Raw genomic sequence first — 16,703 nt, forward strand, 5'->3', positions numbered from 1 at the left:
TCTAAAATGATAATATCATCAACATACAATAAGCAGACTACCGATTTCTGGGGCAAAGTCCTCGCTCTGAGAGAGGTAAGAAGAAAGATCTGGGATATATAAAGAGAAGAGCAAAGACGTCAAGTGACACCCTTGTTTTAATCCTTTCAAGATGGGTATCTCTTGGGATAAACCTTTATCCCCCCTTATAATATTCTACACCGTGTAGAAGAGTGAAGCGTAATCACTAGTTCAAGTAAGAAGTTTGGCATACCCAGATTAGCAAGCTTTCCCCACAGCAAGTCTCGATCCACTTTGTCGAAAGCCATTGAACAATCAATAAAAGCAGCACAGACCGCTCCACCTCTTACTTTCACGTACTTTTCTGTGATTACCTGAAGCACTGTAATATTGCACATAGTGCTATAACTACGCCAAACCCGGTTTGCTCCAGGGGAATAATATTGTTTTCACTAGCCCATATAGTCACTTTAGATAGCAGACATTTAGCAAAAAAAATCCCACTGCATCCAGGAGAGCGATCGGTCGGTAGTTAGCTGGACAATTACAATTGCCCTTCTTAAATAAAGGCACAATGATACCTCCAACCCAAGAAGGCGGAATACTTCTGGTTAAGAAGCAATTTCTAAAAACAACAAACAGAATCTTACTCCATGAACGAATATTCTGCTTCATTACAGAGGAGTAATTCATCAGGACCCATTGCGGCAGAGAGGCGCATAGCTGAGATGGCCGGATCTATCTCCTTTACTGAGGGAAAATGATAAGATTGAGATCTCTCACTTACGAGAGGCCGGTTCGACTCTACCCCATTTAATGCATAAACGGTGAGAATAAATTCAGTCCAAGGAGCCTCAGCTATGGCTACGGGGAGGAGCTCATTCTTGACCTGCAGCCTTCACCACCAAAGACCAACAATGTCTAGCCTGTCCTTTTACCGCTGCTTCCCTCAGGTGAATCCGGAGCCTCTCCCAAGAGTCTCTTGCGAGACGGACCTTCCAACGCCTCCTTCTCCTTTTTAATAGGGCCAACCTTGAGTTCCTTCCGGGAGAATACTCCAAGTACTGAATCCTAACCAAAGAATTTATTTCCCTATTCAAGGCGAGTAATGGGCGAGGAATCACCTTATGTCTACTTTTAGAGGATCTTATAGAAGATCTAATTAACAGCTGCTTCATAAAGTTAGCAAAGTGTTCCAATTCATTACCCTCCCAGTTATCCACTGTAGGAAGTTGGCTCTGTATGCACTATTTCAAGGTAAGGAATAGTATGCACAGAGTCCAAGGGTTCCCCTTAGAGGTAAGATAGTGGCAAAAAGAGATAATACTAATGCTCTATTTTGTGGTAGTGTGGTCGAGCAATAGGCTTATCCAAGGAGTAGTGTTAAGCATTTGTTGTACATACACATAGACAATAAATGAGGTACACACACTCAGAGACAAATCCAGCCAATAGGTTTTTGTATAGAAAAATATCTTTTCTTAGTTTATTTTAAGAACCACAGGTTCAAATTCTACATGTAATATCTCATTCGAAAGGTATTGCAGGTAAGTACTTTAGGAACTTTAAATCATAAAAATTGCATGTATACTTTTCAAGTTATTGACAAATAGCTGTTTTAAAAGTGGACACTTAGTGCAATTTTCACAGTTCCTAGGGGAGGTAAGTTTTGGTTAGTTTCCCCAGGTAAGTAAGACACTTACAGGGTTCAGTTCTTGGTCCAAGGTAGCCCACCGTTGGGGGTTCAGAGCAACCCCAAAGTCACCACACCAGCAGCTCAGGGCCGGTCAGGTGCAGAGTTCAAAGTGGTGCCCAAAACACATAGGCTAGAATGGAGAGAAGGGGGTGCCCCGGTTCCGGTCTGCTTGCAGGTAAGTACCCGCGTCTTCGGAGGGCAGACCAGGGGGTTTTGTAGGGCACCGGGGGGGACACAAGCCCACACAGAAATTTCACCCTCAGCAGCGCGGGGGCGGCCGGGTGCAGTGTAGAAACAAGCGTCGGGTTCGCAATGTTAGTCTATGAGAGATCTCGGGATCTCTTCAGCGCTGCAGGCAGGCAAGGGGGGGGGGTTCCTCGGGGAAACCTCCACTTGGGCAAGGGAGAGGGACTCCTGGGGGTCACTTCTCCAGTGAAAGTCCGGTCCTTCAGGTCCTGGGGGCTGCGGGTGCAGGGTCTCTCCCAGGCGTCGGGACTTAGGATTCAAAGAGTCGCGGTCAGGGGAAGCCTCGGGATTCCCTCTGCAGGCGGCGCTGTGGGGGCTCAGGGGGGACAGGTTTTGGTACTCACAGTATCAGAGTAGTCCTGGGGTCCCTCCTGAGGCGTTGGATCTCCACCAGCCGAGTCGGGGTCGCCGGGTGCAGTGTTGCAAGTCTCACGCTTCTTGCGGGGAGCTTGCAGGGTTCTTTCAAGGCTGCTGGAAACAAAGTTGCAGCCTTTCTTGGAGCAGGTCCGCTGTCCTCGGGAGTTTCTTGCCTTTTCGAAGCAGGGGCAGTCCTCAGAGGATGTCGAGGTCGTGGGTCCCTTTGGAAGGCGTCGCTGGAGCAGGATCTTTGGAAGGCAGGAGACAGGCCGGTGAGTTTCTGGAGCCAAGGCAGTTGTCGTCTTCTGGTCTTCCTCTGCAGGGGTTTTCAGCTAGGCAGTCCTTCTTCTTGTAGTTGCAGGAATCTAATTTTCTAGGGTTCAGGGTAGCCCTTAAATACTAAATTTAAGGGCGTGTTTAGGTCTGGGGGGTTAGTAGCCAATGGCTACTAGCCCTGAGGGTGGGTACACCCTCTTTGTGCCTCCTCCCAAGGGGAGGGGGTCACAATCCTAACCCTATTGGGGGAATCCTCCATCTGCAAGATGGAGGATTTCTAAAAGTTAGAGTCACTTCAGCTCAGGACACCTTAGGGGCTGTCCTGACTGGCCAGTGACTCCTCCTTGTTGCTTTCTTTGTTCCCTCCAGCCTTGCCGCCAAAAGTGGGGGCCGTGGCCGGAGGGGGCGGGCAACTCCACTAAGCTGGAGGGCCCTGCTGGGCTGTGACAAAGGGGTGAGCCTTTGAGGCTCACCGCCAGGTATTACAGCTCCTGCCTGGGGGAGGTGTTAGCATCTCCACCCAGTGCAGGCTTTGTTACTGGCCTCAGAGTGACAAAGGCACTCTCCCCATGGGGCCAGCAACATGTCTCTGGTGTGGCAGGCTGCTGGAACTAGTCAGCCTACACAGACAGTCGGTTAAGTTTCAGGGGGCACCTCTAAGGTGCCCTCTGTGGTGTATTTTACAATAAAATGTACACTGGCATCAGTGTGCATTTATTGTGCTGAGAAGTTTGATACCAAACTTCCCAGTTTTCAGTGTAGCCATTATGGTGCTGTGGAGTTCGTGTTTGACAGACTCCCAGACCATATACTCTTATGGCTACCCTGCACTTACAATGTCTAAGGTTTTGTTTAGACACTGTAGGGGTACCATGCTCATGCACTGGTACCCTCACCTATGGTATAGTGCACCCTGCCTTAGGGCTGTAAGGCCTGCTAGAGGGGTGGCTTACCTATACTGCATAGGCAGTGAGAGGCTGGCATGGCACCCTGAGGGGAGTGCCATGTCGACTTACTCGTTTTGTCCTCACTAGCACACACAAGCTGGCAAGCAGTGTGTCTGTGCTGAGTGAGAGGTCTCCAGGGTGGCATAAGACATGCTGCAGCCCTTAGAGACCTTCCTTGGCATCAGGGCCCTTGGTACTAGAAGTACCAGTTACAAGGGACTTATCTGGATGCCAGGGTCTGCCAATTGTGGATACAAAAGTACAGGTTAGGGAAAGAACACTGGTGCTGGGGCCTGGTTAGCAGGCCTCAGCACACTTTCAATTGTAAACATAGCATCAGCAAAGGCAAAAAGTCAGGGGGCAACCATGCCAAGGAGGCATTTCCTTACATCCACCTTCACAAAAGCAAATTCTATAATCGATAACACGCCTGAGATCCTTACATGACCCCACGGAGTCCTCCCTGTCTTTTCATCAAAATTAGAGACTAGCCCGTCCAACTCCTAGTACCCAGTTATTAACATGTTCAGATCCAGCGAGAAAATTAGCAAATTATGGTCACTAACAGGGGTATTCATGATCTTTAAGTCTCTTAATAATGAAAAGGAGGTATAACCTAGCACCAGATAGTCCAACGTTGCATTCCCCCATAGAGAGGCGTGTATATGAAGCTGGCAAATCCTAGAGAGACCTCCCATTTGCAATAATACAGTCATTACTCCTGAGAAGATCAAGGAGGAGTTTCCTTCTCTTATTTGTTCTTATCAAAAGGGGAAAAACACTGGACAGGATTCGCAGGGCTTCCTCTCTCCCTACCTCGTGGACTTGAAGCAAGGCGTGATTAGATATGTTGCAGTTTATATCTACTACTAAAACAACACAGGGGGGTTGCTCACTATCAAGAGCGTTATTTACATAAGCAAAAACCTTCTGCAGCAGAGCATCAGACTGCTTCAGGGGGGATATAAGCATCGACTAGTAACAGGGAGGTAAAACCCTGATCTTATCATGAATATGAAAGGTTAAGGCCATATAAGGATTACTAGCATCTTTATAACAATCATACTTCCACTTGAGTGTAGTTGATAACAGACAGGTGACTCCCACTTTAGCAAGCTCCCCTTTAGGAGTGACCTTACAAGCAATAACATAGTAATCATCCCCCAGCAAATCCCTGTCGGACCAATCTCCTGGAGGCAAATCAAGTCATGACTTAAAGAACTGAAAAGAAGTAACTTCTCCCTACTATATTTTACACCTGCAGCATTCCACAAGGCAACTTCTAGGCCAACGCTAGTTGTGCGGTTGCAACAATACCCTAGACCCCAGTGCCTGATTTAAGACACTCAGTAGCCAGCCCCCCCCCATCCGAACCATTAATTCTTGCTTGATCAGAAGCAATTAAGCATGAGCAGCAACAGGTACTCAGCTGTGACGATAATGTGGATCATGGAAATGACTACACCGTCAGGCACATTATTCAAACTGGTTCCCATGAATTATCCTCTAGGAAGCAAAAGAATAGAGGGGTATGTCATGATCACTGTGTCAAGGCATCTTCCGTTTACATTGCGTTCTTGTTTGCAGATTCTTTTATCTCTTTTAGTTTGAAGTGTGAAGTTTTAGATATGCGCAGAAGCGTTAGTATCATGTCTGCATTCTAGCTAGCCCGACATATTTTTTTTGTTTTTGTTATGGGGGCTGCCATAACATCATGGATGTTTAAGTATTATAGGATTTTAGCTTCTGCTAAAATTTAGTATAGCTCTTAGAAATAGCGATAGGGTGTTAGGATGCTAGGAATGTTCATATTATTTACGCTGGCCATGTCACACATTGGTGTATTTATTTGCTCCTTCTGTGTGGTTACCATTCAGATTTTATACACTTGACTTAAGGTTTAGAAATAAACATTTTGAAGTTCATTCCCTGTTTCTTAGTGCTATTGTGAGTGCTATTTATTTAGCAAAGAGGGTTTGGTGTTCAATAGTGTCCCTGAACCCACCTAGGGGGATTGATTGTGACCAGAAAACACAAGGTACTGCTGTGCGGGTTGTGTTTGGGTTGCAGTGCATCTGGATTTCTAATTCATATTGGTGCGCTAAACTGAGTGCTTGCACCAGGGGGTTCGAAATCCAACCCTTGTGACTCTGGGGGCGACAGGCATCAAGATTGTGACGAATAAATTTTTTTTTAAAAAAAACAACCACAGACTGGTCTGTGAACAACAAGCCAGCGACCAAGCAGAGTTAACTCACAATAAATGTGCATACGGTATTAAAAAAAGCTATCCCAATATTTGACTGGGGCAGGTCACTTACTTGTCTTTTGGTGAGGCCTGATGCCTCTTTTCATCTCAGCGTCTTGACGGCCCATGGAAGACGTCTGTTCCTTCTCTTTGAAGTTGGGCGCAATAGATGTAAAACCAACCATTTCTGTCAAAAACATATACACATTATTTGAAATGAAAAGAAATTGAGAAATGTGTTCATTTGGTGCATGTCAGGGACTCCTAGATTTTAGCAGGGTTAAAGGGAAGATAGGATCTCCTTGTCAAGTCTATCAAAATAACTCACGCTAAGCGGTGAGCAATCAAACGGGACAGCTGACTGAATACCAATGTCAGACATTAAACAGAAGTAGGAGGTTTATCACACCATCAGCATCTCTCAAACATTAACATTCATCATTAATCATGGAGGTCTAGGCGTGAACTGCGGTTCCCAGCAATCTGAATTGTCACGTGACCCAGAGTTGGCTGCCATCTTGGATAAGTGGGTATACCTTGCCTCATGGCATCATTGCTAGGCAATTGTGCTGCAGACAGTACCTGCTACTAGATTCTGGATCCACTTGCTGGGAACATTTTCCTGTTGAAGACTGTATATCAGCCATCATCAGATACACCCTGTCCAGGCAATGGTCTCAAGCAACGGATCAATTGGAAGATCTGGTAGTGGTGATGCCCAGAGTTCAGCACGTGGTGGAATAACACAAAATGTGTCACTGAGAAGACCATTTCCGCTCCTCAGGCACCCATTGCTACAGACACCTCACTTTTAGGGTGGAGGGTGCACCATATCTTTTTTTGGATTATACTATAACAGCTTTTTATACACTTCCTAAGATTCTTAAATAGGAGAAAAAGCCCCCTGGAAGATCATTGTGGCGGGTTGCCAATCTGTTCAACAACCTCTAGCTGAATATGTGGATTTTTTCATTAAACCATTTGCCACATCTACAAGATCTTATACACAAGATAGTTTGGCAGTGATAATGAAAAAAGAGGGACTGGAGTTTGACCCTTTAAACAATATTTTGGTTACTATGGACATTGAAAGTCTTCACGCCAACATTCCACAAACAGAGGCTTAGTAGTCATTGCCACAACATTAGATATGAGACCAAATCCCCATAACATGCCTACTGACTTTATCAAAAATTGTGCTAGGATCTCCTTAGAGTGTAATTTGTTTATGTTTAATGGGGAATTTTTGGGTCAGATTAAGGGCGTGGTTATGGGAGCTATTTTTGCCCCAGATGTTGCAAACCTGTATGTAGCCGAATTTGAGGAAAATGTTATATACAGTGGAACCAATCCTTATTTGAACAACATGAAACATTAGCTAAGATACTTAGGTGATGTTTTATTAATACGGCATGGCTCTATGACCCATCTTTTGGAATTCCACAAGTGGCTTAATGTACAGAACACTAACCTTCATTTTACAATAGAATACAATCATTGTTCTATTAATTTTCTTGACTTGAAAATCTTTCATGAAGATGGTCATTTGTTTGTGAATTTATATACAAAACAAATTTCACTAGCCATCACCCTTGTAATTTGAGAGATAATCTCTCACTTGGGCAGTTTGAACGTATTAGACGTAACTGTACCAAAAAAGATGATTATTTCAATGAGGCAAAAGTATTGTGTTCTAAATTGGTCAATAGAGGGTATCCCTACCGATTGGTTAAAAGATCATTGAAAAGAGCATGGTATTGTGACGGGGAGGCCCTAATACAAGTGAAGGAGAAGTAAGTTCACATGCGTAACGACCTTTGGTACAGAGTCTAATAGGATCAAATGAATTATCCTCAAAAATTGGCACTTGCTGAGTACAGGTCAGATTCATCAATCAATCAATCAGAGTTTATAGAGCACAGCTACTCACTTGTTAGGGTCTCAAGCCACTGGGGCAGGAGGGGGTGTGGGAGGTGGTGGAGGTGTAGCGTGTACCGGAGGTGGATTAAAAAAAAAGCCATGTCTTCAGTTCCTTCGTGAAGCTGGGGAGGGAGTCGGTTTGTCTGATGTGGGTGGGTAGGGAGTTCCAGGTGGTGGCGGCGAGGTAGGAGAAGAAGTATCTTCCTGTTGTGGTTTTCCCGACGCGGGGTACTTCTGCGAGAGAGAGCTGGGCTGAGCGCAGGGTCCTGTGGGGTACATGGAAGTTGAGTCGCTGGTTAAGGTAGGCAGGTCCGGTGTTGTGGAGGGTTTGTGTGCGTAGGTGAGGATTTTGAAAGTGATTATTTTCTCAATGGGGAGCCAGTGCAGTGTGCGTACGTGTTGTGAGATGTGGCAGTGTCAGGGTAGGTCAAGGATCAACCTGGTGGCGGCATTCTGGATGTTTTCCAATTTGCTGTGAGTTTTTTGTTGATTCTGGTGTAGAGTGCGTTGCCGTAATCCAGTCTGCTGGTTGTGAGGGCATGTGTGACGGTCTTTCTATCCTCAAGGGGAATCCATTTAAAGGTCTTGCATAGGAGGCAGAGGGTGTGGAATCAGGTGGAGGTGACTGTGTTGATATGATGGTTCATGCTGAGGTCGGGGTCCAAGATGATTCTGAGGTTGCAGGCATGACTGGTGGGGGTGGGTGGCCACCAGGAGTCGCTCCATGTATTGGGTTGTGGGCCCAGGATGAGTACCTCGGTCTGGTTTGTGTTGAGTTGAAGGCAGCTATCTCTCATCCAGTTGGCGACTGCTTTAATGCCTTCATGGAAATTGTGTCTGGCCTTGTCTGGTTGGTTGCAAAGGGAGAGGATGAGTGGGGTGTTGTTGGCATAGGACAGACCCTTATTTGCTTTTAAAAATGCAAGAATTTAAGGGATTGACTGGTCCAAGCCTACATCCTGAACCAGTTTCACTCCACCAATTATGGGTTTGGAACCTGTTATTGCCATTACCCATGTGGTAATTGCAATGCACAAGGCACAACTGAAATAGTGAAAATATACAAGATTAATGATGTTAACTGGACTGTCAAACACCATTCTAATTGTGGTTCTAAAAATGTGGTATAATGTATTGAATGCCCATGTAAATTATTTTACACTGAAAAAACTAACCAGGAGGTAAGGAAATGTATTACACAACATCAGTTGCGCATTTGATGCAAGGTACAGAATGCTCCCCTTGTTGAACACTATTTGAAAATGTCTCACGCACTAAATGCAATGTAATGGTTTGTGTTAGAAGTTGTGAAATGCCGTAAGCGCAGAGATGATGTGGATCACCTGCTTACAGTGCGCGAAAATAGATGGATTTGTATGGCCAATACTGTGAAGGAAGGATTAAATCAACAAATGGAATGGCAGGTCTTGGCAACTTTATAGTGTCTGACTGGTATCTTGATGGTATATGATTGTAGGGATGTGCTGCAATTCTTCTTCGTCCTTGGTTGGATACCTTTTGGCTGTGAGGTAATGAGGGTTGCATAGGCTGAGTGTGGTGACTCTGGCTTTACTTACTGGTAAGTTCACTTATTGATAGTTTGATTTTCTGAGCGAGATTCAGTATTTATATGCTCCGGTATGTGATCCTTTATGGGGCCCCTTACAAAGGCCTCAGTATTAGGACTTGGAGTATTTGATCACTGAGGTAGGTAAGCCTGCATAGCTATTTGTAATAGGATCCACATTTACTTTGATGTATGGGTGGCCTCCGACTGATACAGGTTTGATTTGTGTTTCATATTGTTGGTCATTTATTGCATGGAATGTTTTGGACGATTAGGAATTGTTTTAGATGATCTATCCTGATTAAGATCTGTTGAAAGATACTCAGTTCTAAGATGGCCACCACGGTCTTGTGGACTGGTCATGTGATTTTTAAGGGATAAGGCCTACCAAGCATTGGGTTAAGAGAGATGTAGGAAGTTGGCTCTGTATGTGTTATTTCAAAGTAAGGAATAGCATGCACAGAGTCCAAGGGTTCCCCTTAGAGGTAAAATAGTGGTAAAAATAGATAATACTAATGCTCTATTTTGTGGTAGTGTGGTCGAGCAGTAGGCTTATCCAAGGAGTAGTGTTAAGCATTTGTTGTACATACACATAGACAATAAATGAGGTACACACACTCAGAGACAAATCCAGCCAATAGGTTTTTATATAGAAAAATATCTTTTCTTAGTTTATTTTAAGAACCACAGGTCCAAATTCTACATGTAATATCTCATTCGAAAGGTATTGCAGGTAAGTACTTTAGGAACTTCAAATCATCAAAATTGCATGTATACTTTTCAAGTTATTGACAAATAGCTGTTTTAAAAGTGGACACTTAGTGCAATTTTCACAGTTCCTAGGGGAGGTAAGTTTTGATTAGTTTTACCAGGTAAGTAAGACACTTACAGGGTTCAGTTCTTGGTCCAAGGTAGCCCACCGTTGGGGGTTCAGAGCAACCCCAAAGTCACCACACCAGCAGCTCAGGGCCGGTCAGGTGCAGAGTTCAAAGTGGTGCCCAAAACACATAGGCTAGAATGGAGATAAGGGGGTGCCCCGGTTCCGGTCTGCTGGCAGGTAAGTACCCGCGTCTTCGGAGGGCAGACCGGGGGGGTTTTGTAGGGCACCGGGGGGGACACAAGTCCACACAGAAATTTCACCCTCAGCGGCGCGGGGGCGGCCGGGTGCAGTGTAGACACAAGCGTCGGGTTCGCAATGTTAGTCTATGAGAGATCTCGGGATCTCTTCAGCGCTGCAGGCAGGCAAGGGGGGGGTTCCTCGGGGAAACTTCCACTTGGGCAAGGGAGAGGGACTCCTGGGGGTCACTTCTCCAGTGAAAGTCCGGTCCTTCAGGTCCTGGGGGCTGCGGGTGCAGGGTCTCTCCCAGGCGTCGGGACTTTAGGTTCAAAGAGTCGCGGTCAGGGGAAGCCTCGGGATTCCCTCTGCAGGCGGCGCTGTGGGGGCTCAGGGGGGACAGGTTTTGGTACTCACAGTATCAGAGTAGTCCTGGGGTCCCTCCTGAGGTGTCGGGTCTCCACCAGCCGAGTCGGGGTCGCCGGGTGCAGTGTTGCAAGTCTCACGCTTCTTGCGGGGAGCTTGCAGGGTTCTTTAAAGCTGCTGGAAACAAAGTTGCAGCTTTTCTTGGAGCAGGTCCGCTGTCCTCGGGAGTTTCTTGTCTTTTCGAAGCAGGGGCAGTCCTCAGAGGATGTCGAGGTCGCTGGTCCCTTCGGAAGGCGTCGCTGGAGCAGGATCTTTGGAAGGCAGGAGACAGGCCGGTGAGTTTCTGGAGCCAAGGCAGTTGTCGTCTTCTGGTCTTCCGCTGCAGGGGTTTTCAGCTGGGCAGTCCTTCTTCTTGTTGCAGGAATCTAATTTTCTAGGGTTCAGGGTAGCCCTTAAATACTAAATTTAAGGGCGTGTTTAGGTCTGGGGGTTTAGTAGCCAATGGCTACTAGCCCTGAGGGTGGGTACACCCTCTTTGTGCCTCCTCCCAAGGGGAGGGGGTCACAATCCTAACCCTATTGGGGGAATCCTCCATCTGCAAGATGGAGGATTTCTAAAAGTCAGAGTCACCTCAGCTCAGGACACCTTAGGGGCTGTCCTGACTGGCCAGTGACTCCTCCTTGTTGCTTTCTTTGTTCCCTCCAGCCTTGCCGCCAAAAGTGGGGGCCGTGGCCGGAGGGGGCGGGCAACTCCACTAAGCTGGAGTGCCCTGCTGGGCTGTGACAAAGGGGTGAGCCTTTGAGGCTCACCGCCAGGTGTCACAGCTCCTGCCTGGGGGAGGTGTTAGCATCTCCACCCAGTGCAGGCTTTGTTACTGGCCTCAGAGTGACAAAGGCACTCTCCCCATGGGGCCAGCAACATGTCTCTGGTGTGGCAGGCTGCTGGAACTAGTCAGCCTACACAGACAGTCGGTTAAGTTTCAGGGGGCACCTCTAAGGTGCCCTCTGGGGTGTATTTTACAATAAAATGTACACTGGCATCAGTGTGCATTTATTGTGCTGAGAAGTTTGATACCAAACTTCCCAGTTTTCAGTGTAGCCATTATGGTGCTGTGGAGTTCGTGTAAAACAGACTCCCAGACCATATACTCTTATGGCTACCCTGCACTTACAATGTCTAAGGTTTTGCTTAGACACTGTAGGGGCACAGTGCTCATGCACTGGTACCCTCACCTATGGTATAGTGCACCCTGCCTTAGGGCTGTAAGGCCTGCTAGAGGGGTGTCTTACCTATACTGCATAGGCAGTGAGAGGCTGGCATGGCACCCTGAGGGGAGTGCCATGTCGACTTACTCGTTTTGTCCTCACTAGCACACACAAGCTGGTAAGCAGTGTGTCTGTGCTGAGTGAGAGGTCTCCAGGGTGGCATAAGACATGCTGCAGCCCTTAGAGACCTTCCTTGGCATCAGGGCCCTTGGTACTAGAAGTACCAGTTACAAGGGGCTTATCTGGATGCCAGGGTCTGCCAATTGTGGATACAAAAGTACAGGTTAGGGAAAGAACACTGGTGCTGGGGCCTGGTTAGCAGGCCTCAGCACACTTTCAATTGTAAACATAGCATCAGCAAAGGCAAAAAGTCAGGGGGCAACCATGCCAAGGAGGCATTTCCTTACACAACCCCCCCCCAAACGAAAGAGGATGAGACTAACCTTTCCCAAGAGAGTCTTCATTTTCTAAGTGGAAGAACCTGGAAAGGCCATCTGCATTGGCATGGGCAGTCCCAGGTCTGTGTTCCACTATAAAGTCCATTCCCTGTAGGGAGATGGACCACCTCAACAGTTTAGGATTTTCACCTTTCATTTGCATCAGCCATTTGAGAGGTCTGTGGTCAGTTTGAACTAGGAAGTGAGTCCCAAAGAGGTATGGTCTCAGCTTCTTCAGGGACCAAACCACAGCAAAGGCCTCCCTCTCAATGGCACTCCAACGCTGCTCCCTGGGGAGTAACCTCCTGCTAATGAAAGCAACAGGCTGGTCAAGGCCATCATCATTTGTTTGGGACAAAACTGCCCCTATCCCATGTTCAGAGGCATCAGTCTGCACAATGAACTGCTTAGAATAATCTGGAGCTTTGAGAACTGGTGCTGAGCACATTGCTTGTTTCAGGGTGTCAAAGGCCTGTTGGCAGTCCACAGTCCAGTTCACTTTCTTGGGCATTTTCTTGGAGGTGAGCTCAGTGAGGGCTGTCACAATGGATCCATATCCCTTCACAAACCTCCTGTAGTACCCAGTCAAGCCAAGGAATGCCCTGACTTGAGTCTGGGTTTTTGGAGCTACCCAGTCCAGAATGGTCTGGATCTTGGGTTGGAGTGGCTGAACTTGGCCTCCACCTACAAGGTGTCCCAAGTAAACCACAGTTCCCTGCCCTATCTGGCATTTGGATGCCTTGATAGAGAGGCCTGCAGATTGCAGAGCCTTCAAAACCTTCCTCAGGTGGACCAGGTGATCCTGCCAGGTGGAGCTAAAGACAGCAATATCATCAAGATAAGCTGTGCTAAAGGACTCCAAGCCAGCAAGGACTTGATTCACCAACCTTTGGAAGGTGGCAGGGGCATTCTTTAAACCAAAGGGCATAACAGTAAACTGATAATGCCCATCAGGTGTGGAGAATGCTGTCTTTTCTTTTGCTCCAGGTGCCATTTTTATTTGCCAGTACCCTGCTGTCAAGTCAAAGGTACTTAGAAATTTGGCAGCACCTAATTTATCAATGAGCTCATCAGCTCTTGGAATTGGATGGGCATCTGTCTTGGTGACAGAATTGAGCCCTCTGTAGTCCACACAAAACCTCATCTCTTTCTTTCCATCTTTGGTGTGAGGTTTGGGGACTAAGACCACTGGGCTAGCCCAGGGGCTGTCAGAGCGCTCAATGACTCCCAATTCCAGCATCTTGTGGACTTCCACCTTGATGCTTTCTTTAACATGGTCAGATTGTCTAAAGATTTTGTTCTTGACAGGCATGCTGTCTCCTGTGTCCACATCATGGGTACACAGGTGTGTCTGACCAGGGGTTAAGGAGAAGAGTTCAGGAAACTGTTGTAGGACTCTCCTACAATCAGCTTGCTGTTGGCCAGAGAGGGTGTCTGAGTAGATCACTCCATCTACTGTACCATCTTTTGGGTCTGATGACAGAAGATCAGGGAGAGGTTCACTCTCTGCCTCCTGATCCTCATCTGTTACCATCAACAGATTGACATCAGCCCTGTCGTGGAAGAGCTTAAGGCGGTTTACATGGATCACCCTTTTGGGGCTCCTGCTTGTGCCCAGGTCCACCAAGTAGGTGACCTGACTCTTCCTCTCTAGTACTGGGTAAGGGCCACTCCATTTGTCCTGGAGTGCCCTGGGAGCCACAGGCTCCAGAACCCAGACTTTCTGCCCTGGTTGGAACTCAACCAGTGCAGCCTTTTGGTCATACCAAAACTTCTGGAGCTGTTGGCTGGCCTCAAGGTTTTTGGTTGCCTTTTCCATGTACTCTGCCATTCTAGAGCGAAGGCCAAGTACATAGTCCACTATGTCCTGTTTAGGCTCATGGAGAGGTCTCTCCCAGCCTTCTTTAACAAGGGCAAGTGGTCCCCTTACAGGATGACCAAACAGAAGCTCAAAGGGTGAGAACCCTACTCCCTTCTGTGGTACCTCCCTGTAAGCGAAAAGCAGACATGGCAGGAGGACATCCCATCTCCTTTTGAGTTTTTCTGGGAGCCCCATGATCATGCCTTTTAATGTCTTGTTGAATCTCTCAACTAAGCCATTAGTTTGTGGATGGTAAGGTGTAGTGAATTTATAAGTCACTCCACACTCATTCCACATGTGCTTTAGGTATGCTGACATGAAGTTGGTACCTCTGTCAGACACCACCTCCTTAGGGAAACCCACTCTGGTAAAGATACCAATGAGGGCCTTGGCTACTGCAGGGGCAGTAGTCGACCTAAGGGGAATAGCTTCAGGATACCTGGTAGCATGATCCACTACTACCAGGATATACATATTTCCTGAGGCTGTGGGAGGTTCCAGTGGACCAACTATGTCCACACCCACTCTTTCAAAGGGCACCCCCACCACTGGAAGTGGAATGAGGGGGGCCTTTGGATGCCCACCTGTCTTACCACTGGCTTGACAGGTGGGGCAGGAGAGGCAAAACTCCTTAACCATGTTGGACATATTGGGCCAGTAGAAGTGGTTGACTAACCTCTCCCACGTCTTGGTTTGTCCCAAATGTCCAGCAAGGGGAATGTCATGGGCCAATGTTAGGATGAACTCTCTGAACAGCTGAGGCACTACCACTCTCCTAGTGGCACCAGGTTTGGGGTCTCTGGCCTCAGTGTACAGGAGCCCATCTTCCCAATAGACCCTATGTGTTCCATTTTTCTTGCCTTTGGACTCTTCAGCAGCTTGCTGCCTAAGGCCTTCAAGAGAGGGACAGGTTTCTTGTCCCTTACACAGCTCTTCCCTTGAGGGTCCCCCTGGGCCTAAGAGCTCAACCTGATAAGGTTCAAGCTCCAACGGCTCAGTTCCCTCAGAGGGCAGAACTTCTTCCTGAGAAGAGAGGTTCCCTTTCTTTTGCTGTGTTGCAGTTGGTTTCCCAACTGACTTTCCTGTTCTCTTGGGAGGCTGGGCCATTTTTCCAGACTCCAGCTCTACTTTTTCACCCTGTGCCTTGCACTGGGCTCTCGTTTTCACACACACCAGTTCAGGGATACCCAGCATTGCTGCATGGGTTTTTAGCTCTACCTCAGCCCATGCTGAGGACTCCAGGTCATTTCCAAGCAGACAGTCCACTGGGATATTTGAGGAGACCACCACCTGTTTCAGGCCATTGACCCCTCCCCATTCTAAAGTAACCATTGCCATGGGATGTACTTTTCTCTGATTGTCAGCGTTGGTGACTGTGTAAGTTTTTCCAGTCAGGTATTGGCCAGGGGAAACCAGTTTCTCTGTCACCATGGTGACACTGGCACCTGTATCCCTCAGGCCCTCTATTCTAGTCCCATTAATTAAGAGTTGCTGTCTGTATTTTTGCATGTTAGGCGGCCAGACAGCTAGTGTGGCTAAATCCACCCCACCCTCAGAAACTAGAGTAGCTTCAGTGTGGACCCTGATTTGCTCTGGGCACACTGTTGATCCCACTTGGAGACTAGCCATACCAGTGTTACCTGGATGGGAGTTTGGAGTGGAACCTTTCTTGGGACAGGCCTTGTCTCCAGTTTGGTGTCCATGCTGTTTACAGCTATGACACCAGGCCTTTTTGGGATCAAAGTTTTTACCCTTGTACCCATTGTTTTGTGAAGAGGCTCTGGGCCCACCCTCCTGTGCAGGTTTTTGGGGGCCTGTAGAAGACTCTTTACTATTTTTAGTTTTGGTTGTCTCATCACCCTTCTGCTGGGGAGTCTTTGTGACCCCTTTCTTTTGGTCACCCCCTGTTGAAGTTTTGGACACCCTTGTCTTGACCCAATGGTCCGCCTTCTTTCCCAATTCTTGGGGAGAAATTGGTCCTAGGTCTACCAGATGCTGATGCAGTTTATCATTGAAACAATTACTTAACAGGTGTTCTTTCACAAATAAATTGTACAGCCCATCATAATTACTTACACCACTGCCTTGAATCCAACCATCTAGTGTTTTCACTGAGTAGTCAACAAAGTCAACCCAGGTCTGGCTCGAGGATTTTTGAGCCCCCCTGAACCTAATCCTGTACTCCTCAGTGGAGAATCCAAAGCCCTCAATCAGGGTACCCTTCATGAGGTCATAAGATTCTGCATCTTGTCCAGAGAGTGTGAGGAGTCTATCCCTACACTTTCCTGTGAACATTTCCCAAAGGAGAGCACCCCAGTGAGATCTGTTCACTTTTCTGGTTACACAAGCCCTCTCAAAAGCTGTGAACCATTTGGTGATGTCATCACCATCTTCATATTTAGTTACAATCCCTTTGGGGATTTTCAACATGTCAGGAGAATCTCTGACCCTATTTATGTTGCT

The 16,703-nt window shown here is 47.2% G+C and overlaps 1 protein-coding gene across 5 annotated transcripts in view; it reads right to left on the reverse strand.

The window, feature by feature from the left end:
- Positions 1–16,703, reverse strand: part of LOC138248920 (gastrula zinc finger protein XlCGF57.1-like) — a 197,875-nt gene that overhangs the window by 136,709 nt on the left and 44,463 nt on the right. For all 5 annotated transcript variants that reach the window (XM_069202927.1, XM_069202928.1, XM_069202931.1 and 2 more), the window contains one exon: positions 5,844–5,957. In XM_069202927.1, the coding sequence (XP_069059028.1) occupies positions 5,844–5,957 (114 nt within the window). The remainder of the gene's footprint in view (positions 1–5,843; positions 5,958–16,703) is intronic.

The sequence above is a fragment of the Pleurodeles waltl genome, chromosome 8 (assembly GCF_031143425.1).
Source record: "Pleurodeles waltl isolate 20211129_DDA chromosome 8, aPleWal1.hap1.20221129, whole genome shotgun sequence".
NCBI lineage: Eukaryota > Metazoa > Chordata > Amphibia > Caudata > Salamandridae > Pleurodeles > Pleurodeles waltl.